General features: G+C 50.9%; 1 protein-coding gene across 2 annotated transcripts in view; it reads right to left on the minus strand.

Annotated features, from left to right (window-relative positions):
* The window catches only part of CDH4 (cadherin 4), a 559,330-nt gene that overhangs the window by 152,336 nt on the left and 390,985 nt on the right, over positions 1-16,009 (minus strand). For both annotated transcript variants that reach the window (XM_060120472.1, XM_060120473.1), the window contains exon 3: positions 7,399-7,625. In XM_060120472.1, the coding sequence (XP_059976455.1) occupies positions 7,399-7,625 (227 nt within the window). The remainder of the gene's footprint in view (positions 1-7,398; positions 7,626-16,009) is intronic.

Below are 16,009 nucleotides of genomic sequence, written 5' to 3' on the forward strand. Positions count from 1 at the left end.
AGTTCTATTTATTCCAATTTCTTTTTCTTGCCTCACCTCACTGGCTTGAAGCTCTGGTGTGTAATGTAAGAGTGTCCTTGTCCTATTTCTGATGTCAAGGAAGGCTTCGAGTATTCCGACTGTAGACTGGATGTTTGCTGTGGACACCCTTTGTGAGATTAAGAATGGTCTCTTCTTTTCCTAATTTGTCGAATATTTTCATCCTGAATGAAGTTAAATTTAACAGTCAATATTCAGATGATCATGTGATGTTTATTCTTTATTCTGTGTTGAATTACTTGGATTAACTTTTAAGTGTTAAACCAAATCTCTCATTCTTGGAACAGACGAATGTGGCCATTATATATCCCATGTAAACATGGCTGTATTTGAGTGTGTTAACATTTTGCTTCAGCTTCTTCCCGTCTATTTATGAGTAGACTGGCATGTAATGACCCTTTCTCTCACTGTTCTTTCAAGGTTCGTGCTGGCTTTGGGCAAGGTTCTTGCTGGTTTCAGCATGGTGCCCATTTGGTTGGGGAAGTGACCCCTCTTGTAAGATGAGTTTTAACTCCTTACAGCTTGGTTACAACTTACCAGTGGAGCCATCCTGGTGTGGGTATTTTTTTGTGATAAAAATCTGAATGAAAATTTTGTTCATAATAATAAAACAGTTCAGATTTTCCTTTCATGTTAGTTTTGGTAAATTTTATATTCTAGAATGTTATCCATTTCACGTATATTTTCAAATATATTGGTATAAATTGTACATAATGCCCGCAGATGACCTTTCTAATGTCTGTGTGATTGGTCATGATGTCCTCTTTCCATTCCAGGTAGAGATTATTTGCAGGTGTTTTTTCTTACTAAGTCTACAATTCAGTAAAGAACCAACTTTTGTCTTTATTGATTCTATTATTTTGTTTCATTATTTTCTCCTTTGTGTTGAAACACAAAGTGTTTCATTTCCTGTTCTTTTTATAATTTCTTGAGATGAATGTTAACATCACTGATTTTCTGCCTTCTTTACCTTCTAATATACGTATGTAAGGCTACGCATTTCTATCTGGTGTGACTTCAGCTATATCCAGCTAGTTTTATTACTCAGGTCAGGATATCCTCTCATTTTCATGTGATTTCTTTTCTACCCGAGGGTTAATAAGAAGGCACTTACTTAACTTCCAAATCTATGGGGATTTTTCAGTTATTTTCTTTGTTATCGATTTCTAGCTTAATTGCTCTGAGGTAAGAACACAAACTATGTTTGATTCTAAACTTTTGAAGCATGTTGAATTTTGCTTGAAGGCCCAGCCTATGGCTAAATTTGGTAAATGTTCTGAGTATACTTGAAAAGAATCTGTATTTAGCAGCAGTCAGTTTCTGTGTTTTATATACATCTCACTAAGGTCAGACTTCTTAATTCTGTGCTCCTAATCTTCTATTTCCTTACTGATATTTTGTCTGCTTGTTCTATTACTTACTCAGAGATATTTGTTAAAATTTACCATTGATTGTATACTTATTTATTTCTCCTTATAGTTCTATCAATTTTTGCTCAAATATTTTGAAGTCATATTACAAGTGCACACAAATTTGATTCTTATAGTAACAGAGCCCTCACCAACTTTCTTTTGATTAGTATTTGCATGGTATTTCCCTCCCTATGCTTTTACTTTCAACTTTCTCTATCCTTATACTTTTTTTTCAACATCTTTATTGGAATATAATTGCTTTACAATGGTGTGTTAGTTTCTGCTTTATAACAAAGTGAATCAGCTATACATAGACATATATCCCCATAGCTCTTCCCTCTTGTGTCTCCCTCCTTCCCACTCCTCTAGGTGGTCACAAAGCACCGAGCTGATCTCCCTGTGCTATGCGGCTGCTTCCCACTAGCTATCGGTTTTACATTTGGTAGTGTATATATGTCCATGCCACTCTCTCACTTTGTCCCAGCTTACCCTCCCCCTCCCTGTGTCCTTAAGTCCATTCTCTAGTAGGTCTGTGTCTTTATTCCCATCCTGTCCCTAGGTTCTTCATGACCATTTTTTTTTTTTTAGATTCCATATATGTGTTAGCATACAGTATTTGTTTTTTATCCTTATACTTTTTAGATGTATCTTTTGTAAGCTAGATATAGTTGGATTTTTAAAAATATAACCTGTCCATTTTTCTTTTAATTGAGTGAATTTATTTTCAATTATTATAATTAATAATATATTTGTAAATCTACCATCTTACTCAAAGACAAATATCTCATCTATCATTTCACTTTTCTTTCCTTGCATTTTTTTGGATTGATAAGCTTTATTATTCTATTTTCCAGCTATTATGTTAGAACTTAATCCTATGACTGTTTTTTATTGTTTAAGAAGCATGTTTATTTGAAAATTCACATTAATTACTGGGGAAAATGACAAATTATGTTATTTAAGGGTCTTTTAAAAAATACTGCCTAAATGTGAAGACTAAAAAAGGTGACAATAAACAAGAGATACATCTAGAATGGAGGGAGAATTTAGCTGTCCCCTGCCCAGTGCTGTGTTACTAATACTAAATTATCCAGCTATAGGGCTTCCCTGGTGGCGCAGTGGTTGAGAGTCCGCCTGCTGATGCAGGGGACACGGGTTTGTGCCCCGGTCTGGGAAGATCCCACATGCCGCGAAGCGGCTAGGCCCGTGAGCCATGGCCGCTGAGCCTGCGCGTCCGGAGCCTGTGCTCCGCAACGGGAGAGGCCACAACAGTGAGAGGCCCGCGTACTGCAAAAAAAAAAAAAAAAAAAATCGCATATTTAAATTATCCAGCTATAGCATGAGATGTTCATATATGGTAGTGTTAGAATTATAGGAAAATTCCAAGAGAAATAAATATCTGTTTTTATAATAGATACATTTTTATCAATTTAGTGCTAGTTTAGACACTATGTAGACATTAGGTAACTCCTAAAGTTAAGATTTACTTTTGGACCTAGACTATGATCATTCGTGGTCAGTGTTTCATGTGCACCTTAAAGTAACGTATCCATCACTATGGCTCTTAATAATGTGTCTCATCCAAGTATAATATTAGTTTGATATTTCCATCGTCTTCCAGGACAACACAAGCATCCTAGATCCCTTTGACTCCATTTATCCCTTCTCAAAATCTATGCCATTCTTGTCATGAATTTGAGTCATCTTCTTTACATCCCACAAAACATTACCCTGTAATTATATACTGGTATTTTCCCATCTACTTAATCTTCTCATTCTTGGTTTTCTACTTCAAATCATCTTATTTTTGCCTGAAGAACACAACTTGTGACAGATTCTCTCAGTTTTTATTTGTTTAAAAATGTCTTTATTCACCTTTACTCCGTGAAGGACGTTTTACTGAATAATAGAATTCTATTTTCTTTAGCACTTTAAAAATATCATTCCATTGTCTCCTAACCTCCATAGTTCCTGTTGAGAAGTCAGTTTTACATCTAATAATTCCTCTTTCAAAGAAACTCTGTCTTTTCTATTTGCTTCCAAGATTTTCTCCTTGACTTTTGCTTTCAACTATTTTACCTTAAAATGCCTATTGTGGACTGTGTCCTCCCAAAATTCTTTTGTTGAAACACTATCTCCCAATGGGATGATATTAGGAGGTGAGGCCTTTGGGGGGGTGATTAGGATCAGGGGAGGTCATCAGGATGGAGTCTCCATAACAGGATTAGTGTCCTTACAGGAGCTGTGAGTGAGCCGGCCTCCTATCTTTGCTCTCTGCCATGTGAGGATATAAGTCTGAAGGCAGCAATCTGGAAGAGGGCCCTCATGGGAACTTGACCCTGTGCCACTCTGATTCAGACCTCCAGCCTCCAGAAGAGTGAGAAATGAATTTCTATTGTTTGTAAGCCCCCCAGTTCATGGTGTTTTGTTATAGCCTATTGAATGGACCAAGAAAGTGCCTAAGTGCAGTTGTCTTTATATTTATCCTGTTTAGAGTTCATAGGGCTTTTTGAATCTATGCCTGGATGTCTGTTGCCAGTTTTGGAATATTTTCTGCCAATATTTTTTCATATATTACTTTTGCTCCATTTTATCTCTCCCCCTCATATTCCAAACATACTCATGTTAGAACTTCTTACCATTTCCCCAATATCTCTTACTCTTTCCTTTGTGTTTTCTCTCTGGATATCTCTTTACACTTTGGCCTGAATATTTCTTCTGATGTTTTTGGCTTCGTTAATCTTCTCTCCAACTGTGTCTAATCTGCAGATATATCTGTCCATTGAGCTCTTAATTTTGTTTGTTATATTGTTCAGTCCTAAACTGCCCAATTAGTTCTTTTTTAATCTTCCAATCCTCTGTCAAAATCTTGCGTTTAATGTGCTTAAGGACAGTGAGCATGATTATGATACAATCTATGTCTGATAACTCTACTACCTGGAGCCCTGTGGGTCTTTCATTACCATCTGCTCCCCCTCTTGATTTTTATTTATCTTGCTTTGTCCCTCTAGTCTTTTTCAGTTGAGTGCTAGACATTGTATATAAAAGGAGATATAATTTGAGGTCTGGTATGATACTTTCCACTGGAGAAGATTTACATTTGCTTCTGGCAGGTGACTAAGGACAACAGCAATCTGGCATCACCTTAACCCATTTACAGAGTGACATTATTCAAAGGTTAGCGCTGGACTCTGTAAGGGCACATCAACTGAGTGACCCAGTGTCCCACACACAGACCCTCCTCCCTGTCCCCCCGGCACCACCCTGGTGAGGGCCCAGTGGCCATGATGAGCACATGGCTCAGAGGGCTGGGACCATGACAATGACAGCAATAAGAGCAACTATTTTTTGCCTCTTTGGGGACAGGGCTCTCATAGAGCCTGCACCCTGCCTGACCTCACATAAGCTCACATAATCCTCTCGACAACCCTTGGATAGGATGTAGGTAACATTGCTGTCCCATTTTCGAGAGCAGTAAACCTCAGAGAGGTTGTATGCTTGTCCTAGAACATCAGCCAGTAAGCTGGAGAAACCTTGATTCAAACTGACAATCCAGGGCAGCCAGGCTCCATTACGATGCCAGGCTCAGCTGTCCCTAGAAAGTCGTTGTTTCACTCCTTTCCAGAACATCAGTTCTCCCATGCAGCAAAGCGGTTGCAGTCACCTGATTCTGCTTCCCCACCTGTAAAGTGGGGACAGTGACAGCGCCCACTTCTGGGGATGTTGTGAGGATCAATGTGGACACACTCAGGGCAGGGTCTAGGTGGGTCCTAGAAGGTCAGGGCAGGGCTCTTTGGATTTGAAGAAGGAGGAAGCAGGGAGCCATCAGCAACGAAGGAGACATGAAATAAACAGGGAAGGACTGGGTTAGGTGGGCTGCAGAGACTCTGCCCACTACTTACAGGGTCCTGTTTCATGTGCTCAGGGTGTAACCCCACAAAGTCACCCCCAAGGATGCTCTGAGCCTGGGATATGGAATCTGCAGATCGGGTGCTTCTCGGGCCTGCCTGCTGTGGGGTTGGAGGTTCACGTGTCCTGGGGACTAACTGCAGTCACCCTTTTGGAGGATTAGGGGATTAACTGCATCAGAAATTGCTTCATTAACATGCCTGACAAAAGGTGTCATTATTTTTATTTTCTTTTTACTTTTTTAAAGATTTTTTTTTTGATGTGGACCATCCTCAAAGTCTTTACTGAATTTGTTACAGTATTGCTTCTGTATTATGTCTTGGTCTCTTGGCCGCGAGGCATGTGGGATCCTAGCTCCCCAACCAGGAATCAAACCCACACCCCCTGCACTGAAAGGCAAAGTCTCAACCACTGGACCACCAGGGAAGTCCCTATATTTTTAATTAATGCCTTTTATCTGAGGCCATCCACAGGCGTTAGGGAGCCCTACTCCTTGCCCACAAGGCGCAGTTTTTGATTCACAGTCAGGGATGTAAGCCTTCCCACTGCTGCCCCTGGCCTGGCCGCCGACAGGCAGGGGCCCCTGCGTGGGCCACGCTGCCCTCTCACCAGGGTGTGGCTTGTCACGGTCATTCGGGAAGGAATGGAAAACCACATCCATCTGTCTCAGGTTTTTCAACATCCTCAAGGTGACGCTCACGATCTGGGGGGCGCCCATTAGAAGCGTGTTTCAACACCTGGTTCAGCACACCCACGAGGGCACTCAGGACGTCCTTCCTGACAGGGTCAGCTCACCACCAAGATAAGGCTATCCACCAAGTCACCACTTTCCCTTTTCTCACCAAAACCACCTCTATGTTGTTTAACAAGACACATGAAACACAGCCCCTGTTTTCCAAAGTGGGTTCCTTGGAACACCTGCCTTGTAAGATGTCCCCTTAAGAAGGTTCCTTGGTCAAATAGGTTTGGGGAAACTTGCAGACTGTCTCCCACTGAGGTTCACCGAGCCCTTTAGTCCTGTGAGGTTCTGGGCAAATCTGCAGAAAGGGATCTGGTCAACTTGGTCTGACCCTCTACTTCCCTCAAACTCTTTTCCGAGAGAATACCCACAAATGCTGTCCCCGACGGCCTGTCCTGCTTTAACCGGTGTGTTTCTTTTGCTGGTGAACCGCACACACATCATAACACTAATGACCCCGAGGCCTCCTGCTGACTGTAAGGGCGTCTCCCTCCCCACGGGTCCACCCTTCATGTAGGTGGACGTGTGTAGCGGGACCTGTCATGCAGGTCAGCTGGGCAGCAACTTCTCTGCTGACCGGGGAGCCCTCACACCGGAGGCCAATGCAGATGCCGAAACACGGGACGGGCAGAGGTAAGCAGACCTGGTCCCCCTCAGACACGGGAAACCTAATGTGGGGATTTCTGGGGGCTGAGGGGTCTGGTCCTGGATTCCTGGGGCCTATGGGGCTGAGAGGCCTTTCAGGACCAGGGGAAGTGAATTCACCCCTCCTGTCCAGTCAACAAGGCCACGCAGCTGAGTCAGAGGTGAAGCTGGAGGGAGGGCTGCGGAGGCCGGTGACAGTGGCTGGTGTGTGTCTATGTGAAGGGTGCCATCCCTCCCCCTCCCCTCCCCCTCCTTCCCCCCTCCCCATTTCCCTCTCTCTGAATCAGTCTCACGCCAGCTACTCTGGCCACCTCGCAAGGCCAGCCATGTGGCCTCTGTCTTACTTCTTGTCCCTCCAGGCCTTGGGAGCCTCCGGGGCTGGTGGGCTACAAGCCTCAGGAAGGAGAGGTGCCCGGTGAGAAGCGGAGCTGTGGGGCCCTTGTCCGAAAAAGGGTGCTGACAGCTGTGCACTAAACTCAGTGGGGGTGGAGCCTGTGGGCAGCCCTGTCTGGGAAGGTGGGAGGTCAGGGGTCCCCCTCCCGGCACACGCTGCCCACTCAAGTGTCAGCCTCTGCAGAGGTTCTGCTTGGTGACCTGAAGGAGGGAGGACCCCTACCCAGCCCCCCCACCCCCCCGCATGTAGTCACATCTTACCTTGTGTCCGGAGCGCTCGGGTGAGGTCTGGGCCACCAGCAGCCGTACCGCGGCGTCCCAGCGCTTGGCCGTCTGGCGGTCCCACGCGGTCACGGTGAACGCCACCTGCTCGGAGGGGATCTGCAGCTCCCGGGTGGCGAAGACTGTCCCGTCAGCCCCGACTTTGAAGTCCATGCTGTCGGTCTCATAGTGTGTCCCCTTGGTCCCCAGGCAGCTGCTGAACTTGACTGCAAGAGGAAGGGGAGAAGGTCAGGGCTCTGGGGACCAGCCTGGCGGGCAGGCGCCCACTCACAGCTTATTTCCAGCAGCGGGTCCTTGGTCTCTAATGAGCTTTGAGAAAGTGGTGATTTAATTGACTTTTTGACCTTCAGGTACTGGGCTTTATCTCTACCCCACAGGGAATTAGCTGAGGCCTTAGAAAAAGGAACATCGACCCAAAGCAATGAATGCATGTTCATTCTCTCTGAAACACAGCTTTCTCATTTCTGCAAACGCGTCTCCCCGTCACTATCAACTTTGGGTTCAACCTGAGTCTGAGCCATGCGGGGGGAGGAGTTTCTTGACCCTCAACCAATTCCCTGGTGACCTGGGGGCAGCCGAGAGCTTTCTCGGTGACTTGGAAGCAGGCGTGGAAGGCGGATTGTCTACTGACATTGCAGGGCAGGCACGTTGCTGTGTTTCCCAAACAGTAATTAGGCACTAAACTGTCAGCCCCTCCCAATGACTCCATCACCTGGACCGTTTGCAAACCCCCTGCAGGAAAAGACATCTCGGAAGCCGCGCGTTCACCGGGATCACATTAGTGCCTTTTCCATACGTGTGCTTTTGTAGCTGTCACCTAACATGGTGGTAAATTATGAGGCACCAACAGCCAGTGTCACATTCTGCTGATAAAAACGACGGATAGGGCCTCCCTGGTGGCGCAGTGGTTAAGAGTCCGCCTGCCGATGCAGGGGATACGGGTTCGTGCCCCGGTCTGGGAGGATCCCATATGCCGCGGAGCGGCTGGGCCCGTGAGCCATGGCCGCTGGGCCTGCGCATCCGGAGCCTGTGCTCCGCAACGGGAGAGGCCACAACAGTGAGAGGCCCGCATACCGCAAAAAAAAAAAAAAAAAAAAAAAAACCGACGGATAAAGTTACCTAGTGTTTATACAAGTGTGGGTATCTCAGCAATTATGGTGGGAGGATTGGTTTTTTAAGCAATTTCACTGTCATGAAATTACAGCTTACATGATTTAATTACTATTTATTCTAGAAACTAAAAAGGGCCCCTCACTGTTAGGTTTGATAAGTGTGTGCCCCTGCGTTCACCTTTTATTATTGGCTGCCTTGAAATAATAACAGAACGTTCCCTCGTTTCAGCTCCTTCACTTCTCCCCAGTCCCCAGCAATCCCCACGTGTGGGTTTAATATAAAACTGTTTTTAAATGTGAGGAAACCAGACATTTCCGTGTGTGTACAGACTCCAGAGCTCACAGACAGGGGTCCTCGGGTGGACGAGGGCAACCAAGGTGAGGAGTGGGCTGTGGCTCCGGGCAATGTCCCCCCCAGTGAGGGGATAATCACATTCTTTTTCAAGTGACGGGAAAATTCCAAACTGCCTTTGTAGTCCTGTCCTCCCTGTCGGTAAACAAATTAAAATCAGCAAAAAACTGAGTGGATCAATCATTTCTGATGCCCAATTGTCACTGACAAAGATAAAAATGACAGTTCTATGATTGCCGGAGATTAGCACAAAGTACATGAATAAGCCCTTTGTTCTCTGAAAGAAAATTTCTAATAACATGAATGGGATTGGACAGTAGTGGGAGGGTTTGAGTTTCTTCAGGATTAAGTGATGGTGTAGTTGTATGTTTTTAAAAAATAGGCGCAGAGCTTTGGTGGCATTTGAGGGAAGCGTGGACACTGCTGTCAGAGAAAAAAATCACCCTCATAGGAGCTGCCCCAACAGGAAGGTCGGAGTACCGTCCACAGGAGCCTGGGACCTTGCAGGGGACAGACGTCTTCAGTGGACGGGAGCCCTCAGGACATTAAAGGTGGCACCACCAGACGTGACCTATGATGATAAAGTTGGGCCTCTCCTTGCAGGTGCTCTTAACATCTTTCTAGCCTGGGTCTGACTCAGGCCCTCCATGCGAGGAGGCCTGGGGGCTTTGGGACAACATGGAACCCAGCCTTCAGTTTCAGTGTAACTGAGGCTTGGCTGATCGGCTCAACCCAACAGGTTGGTTTCACCATCATGTCTGAGACTCCGAGCCCTCGTCAGTGAGGAAGCAGGAGCTGGAAGGTGCCTGCGGGGAGATGGTGGCCATTCTGAGTGCCCGCGGTGCTGGGGTGCCAGCTTTCCAGAAGGAAGGGAATTCAGAACAGTGCCTTCCTGTGCGCGCCTGGGCTGTGTCTCTCTTTCAAAGGGAAAGATCAGGAAGGTTTGTTCTTCTCAGACACCAGGGGCGTTCATGGCACTTTAGCTCTGAATAAGTGAACTCCCGTTTGAAACCCTGAGGAACGTGGGTTTAAATTTCTCAACATGCAAACACTGCTCAGAAGGTTACAAACACGACGTCTTGCCATAAAAATGGGAAGTGACGCAAGAGGGAGGAGGTATGGGGATATATGTGTACATATAGCTGATTCACTTTGTTGTACAACACAAACTAACACACCATTGAAAAGCAATAATGCTCCAATAAAGATGTTAAAAAAAAAAAGGGAAGCGAGCACGTGAGGGGCAGACTCTCCAGAGACACATCTGAGGTCTTCGGGCAGGAACGGTTCCTGTCACCCAGGAGCCCATTTGCCTTTTTCTGGTGGATTGCCCCAAGGCAGTTTCCCTCTCGCTTTGGCCACCAGGAAGCTCAGAGGCAACGCGGTAGCTGGGACCTAGCAGTGCTGAGGCATTTACCAACCTTAGCACTTTCTGCCCAATTTTCTATCTTTGTTTCCTCTTCAACCCACTTTCCTCCTCTTGCTTCCTCTTTATTTCTGGAGTCTGCCTCTATCTCTGCAGGTTAAACGTCCTCCTCTGTTAGGGGCAAGGGTGCGGCCAGGCCGTCGCATGCTCACGAGCTCCTGTGCGGGCCAGGCCGGTTGCTGTGGTCCCAGCCCGAGGGTCCGAAAAGGTCTTCCACACTTCTTGGGGAGAAAATGCCTGCTTGGATGTGCAGGCCCCAGGCCCACAGCCTCCTTCAGGCTCCACCTGAGGAGAGATCTGCTTGGGGGGAGAGAGCACCTCCTTCCCCCTGAGGCCGGGAAGTGGGGCCTGCTGGGCGCTCGTCACCCACTGCCCAGCCCCGCCGTGCGTCTCTGTGGCTTGCTAAGTACTTCCACTAGTTTTAAACAAACGTGACACGAGACGGGAGGACTCCCGAGAGAAATCAGGTCCAGTTGTTTAAACACACACAGTCACAGACCCCGCTGCCCCTCGGAGGGGTGGAGGCCGTGGCCCCTGGGCAGCCAGCGACAGGGAGAGGCCGGCTGGGCCCTGGGGGCAGGACTCGGCACACCTGCCCGAGGGCGGGGTCCCGGGAGGGTGGGGAGGTGTATGCACTGATGCCTGCCTCGGAGGAGGGCAAGCGTGAGCTCCAGTCGCAGGTGTGCGCTGCAGCCACCCCCACACCGGCAGGCCCCTTCGGGATGGGGCTGGGGCGCCAGGCGTGTGACCCGACCAGCAGTGGCCTCTTTGAGCCCAGGCCTCTGGGAGCAGCAGCAAAGGATGAACGGGGCCAGCGCAGGGTAGAGGCTGGATGAACACAACTTGTCTTGCACTCCGGCCGGTACCCATGTTACCCACCTGGAGGGACAGGGAGCAAAGCACTGGGCCAAGGTCACACAAGGTTGTTCATCCCACAAACATTTATGGGCCCCCTGGTGCCTGGCTCTGGGGATCTACCTGGGAACACAGAGCAGAGGCTCCGGGTGGGAGGTGACTGGGAAATGGCAGCGCAGATGGTGGAATCGCACAGGCTTGTACGGGGTCACCAAGAGGGTCCGGGCCAGGCTGGGGGCCCCAGGGCCGGGGAGGGGAGCCCTGCGGGATGTGTGGGGTCAGCCAGCACTTGGCATTCTGACCCTCTCGCACACCTGGGGGCTGGCTCCTCCTCCCCAGCCCAGGCCTGGCCCCCAACGCCTACCTCTCCCTTCGGACAGGAAGGATTCCATTTCCAAGCCCTGTTCATTCTGAGAAGCCGTCCAGAGAAGAACGGATACCCGCCCGCGTCTGCCCTGCTCCTGAAATGTGACTCGACGCTGAAAAGGCCCAGCATTTAGAGCAGCAACAGCACCATCAATGGCTATTCGAGAAGCACACGTGAGAGACCAACGCCCAGGAAAGCGGCCAGCAGGACACGGTGGGAAGGCCTGAGCACCAGGAAATTCAACTATGTGCAGGATTCCGCCTTCCGGGGGCCTCCCCTCCCTCACCCCTCACCGGGAAACCGGGAAAGCAGCATTGAGGCTGACCGGCAGCCTGGGCTGGCTGTCCTCGGGCTGGACGCTGCCCATCCAGACGAAGCGCAGGGGCGCGCCTGGCTGGCCATCTGTCACCGAGATGCATTTTCCTTCGCGCTGCGTAAATGTTAGTCTCTGTCTGTCATCCTGGTGTCCCTGCCGACACGCCCCCTCAGGGCCCCCTGAGTTATTGCTGGAACCCCCGTGGCCTCCCCTGCCCCAGGGCTGTCCCCGGATTCTGCCCCTGGTGGAACCCCTTGCCCTGTGGTGAAGGCAGCTGCACACGCAGAGCTCCCGGGGCACCAACATCCATCCATTCATGTTGATTTATGGACACAACAGTCAGCAAAAAGCACAGTGACCGCCAGAGGGAGCTCAGAGTTGGGGTGGGTTGTCACACTGCGGATGTGGCTCCCAGGGGCTGCCGGGGGGCAGGGGGCTCTGCGTGAAGGAAGGAGGCTGGCTCTGACCCAGACGTGCGGCGGGAGGGCTTCCCGAGGATGGGGTCCTGGTGCTTCCGCTGAGCACCAAGGGATGCAAGAGGAGAGCTTGGGCAGGGGAGAGCCTTCCAGGCCACACGGCAGCACGTGCAAAGGTCCTGAGCAGAGGGAGTGGGGGGTGTCAAGGACTCAGAGCCAGTGTGACGGGAGCCAGGCTATTGGGGCAAACAAGAGTCAAAACAAGCGCACAGGAAGGTCCTCAGCCAGTGGGATGACCTGCAGACTCCACAAGATGGGCAGGGTTAGGGAACTCCCCGCCACGAGGGAAGGGCCTCCGTGTCACTCCAGGGGCTTCTAGGAAGGTCCAGCAGCCTGTGGGGCTGAGGAGGTGTCCTGAGCGGATGTGATGGCCTCCCTTCGGGGCCAATGTTAAGAGAGGGTCATAGCCTTTTCCAGCCATAAAAACACCCAGTGGACTGAGTTAGGGGTCCACCGCTGTGACCTCAGAAGTACGTCCTCCAAATTTAGCTACAGTGGATCACAGGACTCCTGCACACACTTCAGATACGTCTGCTTGGGAGAGAGAAATTCAAGAGCCAGGAAAAGAAGGAGAAAAGGAAGAAAAAGAGAGCAAGGAATCCAGGGAGGGTTCCCCAACTAGGTGATTCATCCACCCACCCAGCAACCAGGGAGACGCATCACCAGGGAGACGGTGCCGGGAGACCCTGCGGGGGAGGGGGAGAGGAGACAAGTCCAGCAGTGCCGGCAAAACCTCAGGACACTGCAGCGCCCCCAGCTGGTCCTGGGCCTCCCGAGGGAGCCTCCCGTGGGTCATCCGCTGGGCGCGGCTGCGTCCTTGTGGGTTTCTCCCTTTATCCCCCAAGGGTGCTGTCTGATGACTGTGGGGCCTCCTGGTGGCCGTCACCACGGCCCTTGCCCATCCGGGAGGGCTGGTGCTGTGGCCAGCGTAGACAGATGCAGCTGGGTGGTGGCTGGGGGCTGGCGAGTGACTGCTCATGGGCACGGGGTCTCCTCTGGGGTGATGAGAAGTTTTGGAACCAGAGGGAACTGACGGCTGCTCAGCACGTGAATGTACTAAGCGCCGCTGCATTGCTGTTCACTTGAAGTGGTGAAACTTATGTAGGTGAATTTTACCCTGAAGCAGTTGCCAGGGCCTCCCTGAGTCCCTGCCTCCTGGCTGCTGGAAGGACAGGGAGAAGGGCGGCCTCAGCTTCCTGCCCCTCAGGACCCCCAGCCCCCCAGGCCCCACGTGCCCAGAGCTTCACAAAACCTCCCTGGAAAGAGCCGTGATCCACGACCCCAGCTCCCCTCCCCACGGCCTTTCCCCTCCCGGCCCAAGTGCAGGTCAAAGAGACGGGGAAATGCTGACGTCAGAGGAGAGGAGGGGAAAGCGCTCTGGGGCCCGGCGGGGAGATGAAGGCTCCACGAAGCGGGGCCCTGAGCTGCCATCCTGGAAGCTGACTGCGTGCCTTCATGTGCCGCGTGTCTGTGTGCTGGATACCGCACCACGCGGGGACCCGAGAGAGCTTCACAGCGTCTCCAGCGCCTCCTAGGAGTGTCACAAACCTCTAGGGTGTCAGGACTGGAAGGCGCCCCAGAGATCATTTCCTCCAGCCCCTCATTTTATCGACGAGCGAACTGAACTTGCTGAGAGAAGATGCCACTGTAGAATGTGCCCCAGCGATACGCAGGCCCAGAGTCGTTACAGACAGCGGCGCTCTCCATCAGGGCCCTGGGCACTTTTAATATCTAGTTAATTGATGCCCCAAATGCAAAGCATGCGGCAAGCCTGTTTTTCTTAGAATTTTGTGCATTCCTAACTTTGCAGCTGGTGTGCACACCTCATAGGTGAAAACTCTGCATTCCGCGTGCTAGAATCTGCGGCACGGGGTCCTGGCTCCGACCAGTTCTGAAATCTGAAGATCACGCCGATTCGCTACTCTGCCTGTGTAGCACCATAATTAGGCCCTCGGCCAAACAGCAGAGACCCGCTTCTTTCCTTTTTCCAGGACGGTGCAAAGCCCTTTCTGAGAAAATTTTTCTCTCCCCCGCGCCCATCTCGCTGGCTGGCAGCAGACAGGTGCAGCCATGCTTATCCACAGCGTCTGCCGAGAACGCGCAGCACCCATGAAAGGAAGCCCGGCAGCCCCCCCACCAAGAGGGTTTACATTTAACCCTCTACCCTCATCATTTTTAATTGCTCGCTCTGTGAGAAGAACGAGGTGACGGCATGCTGTGAACAGGCGTGAGTGACACCCGGGTCTGCTTCCGCACTGGCGGCAGCCTGCTGACATTTACGGGGGGAGGGGGCTGTGCCTCCCCGAGTCTGGCATACTGGAGACGTGCACCGTGGTGCTGAAAGTCCCCCCTTTTGCTTTTTAAATTATTTTTCTTGTTAGTTACGCTGAAAAAGATCAAATGAGCCAGAGGTGAGCTTGTAGCTGGCACTGTGCTGAGGAGTAAATACGTTCACCCGGCGGAGGCAGCCTCCCTCCCTCCCTCCTTCCGTCCATCATCCCCCACTCAGTGCGTCTCCACGCTCCGGGCACCGGCCAGGTGCTGGGCAGCCAGGGGAGACCAGGGCAGCCCCAGGGGCAGCACATGCTTCAGGTAAAGGTCAGGGTTGGAGAGGAGGCCTTGAGCACGGCCCCGGTGGGGCTTGCTCTGTGCACAGTGCCCCCAGGGATGCCTCTTCCCCCACTGATTCTCCAGAACAGGACTTGTCCCTGGGGGGGACCTAGGCTTCAGGGAGGTGGGCACCAAGCACGCGATGCACCCCCCTCCCTGCCTGACCGAAGCTAAAGCCACGGGGAGAACGGTCAAGTGGCCATCGAGAGCCCCACTCGGAGCTCAGCCTTTCGCTGCACTGTGTCCTCAAATTTACCCTCACAGCCCACCCCCAGGGAGGGGACCACCGTTATCCTCCTCTGCTCTACTGATGGGCAACCAGGCGGAGAGGGGGCGTCCCTGGCCACCAGTCTCCCAACCAGAAAGTGATGGAGGCAGAGCTTGAACGCAGTGGCCCCAAAGACCATGCCCTCCAGGCGCAGCTGAGAGGACTTGTGGGCTGCTCTCACCCCACCCGCCTCCCCAGGCTCACTTGCACCCTGACTCTCCCAGAGCTCATCCCCTCCCTGTGGGCCAAATGCTCCAAGCGCTCAGCCTCAGTGCACTCAGTTTCCCATGCCTGAAATGCTTTGCAACGACCTTGACCACGTGGGCCACCTCCTCCGAGGAGCCTTCCTGGATTTATCCCAGCTGCTGAGTCCTCTCTCCCCAGAGCTTCATTCACTCCAGTGCTGTCCACTCCAGGGGTGGGGTGGACATTGTTTAGAACTGCTAGTGCACAGTGATCATAAGAGGCAGACAGAGGTTCAGTGGGTTTTACTAATGTGGGACAGGCATGGGGGTCATGCTTGAGTGGACTCCCCTGAGGAGGGGCTGTCACAGGCCCCACATTGCTGCTCCCCCCGCAGCCTTGGGATGGACGGGGCATCACTGGAGCCCCAGGTAACTGGCATCCTTGGCTGTCCTTCCAGACTCTTTCCTGAAATGTGTATTTTAAACATAAAATGTTGTTACGTTTGCCTCTTTTCCACTCAATCCGAATCAGACATCTCCCTTGACCGCACGTGGGCATCAGCCCCACCCCTCCTGCCTGTGGAGTCAGGGAAGGCCAGTCATGGATGGAGACCCTGCATCTA

Source organism: Mesoplodon densirostris, chromosome 16 (genome assembly GCF_025265405.1).
Source record: "Mesoplodon densirostris isolate mMesDen1 chromosome 16, mMesDen1 primary haplotype, whole genome shotgun sequence".
NCBI lineage: Eukaryota > Metazoa > Chordata > Mammalia > Artiodactyla > Ziphiidae > Mesoplodon > Mesoplodon densirostris.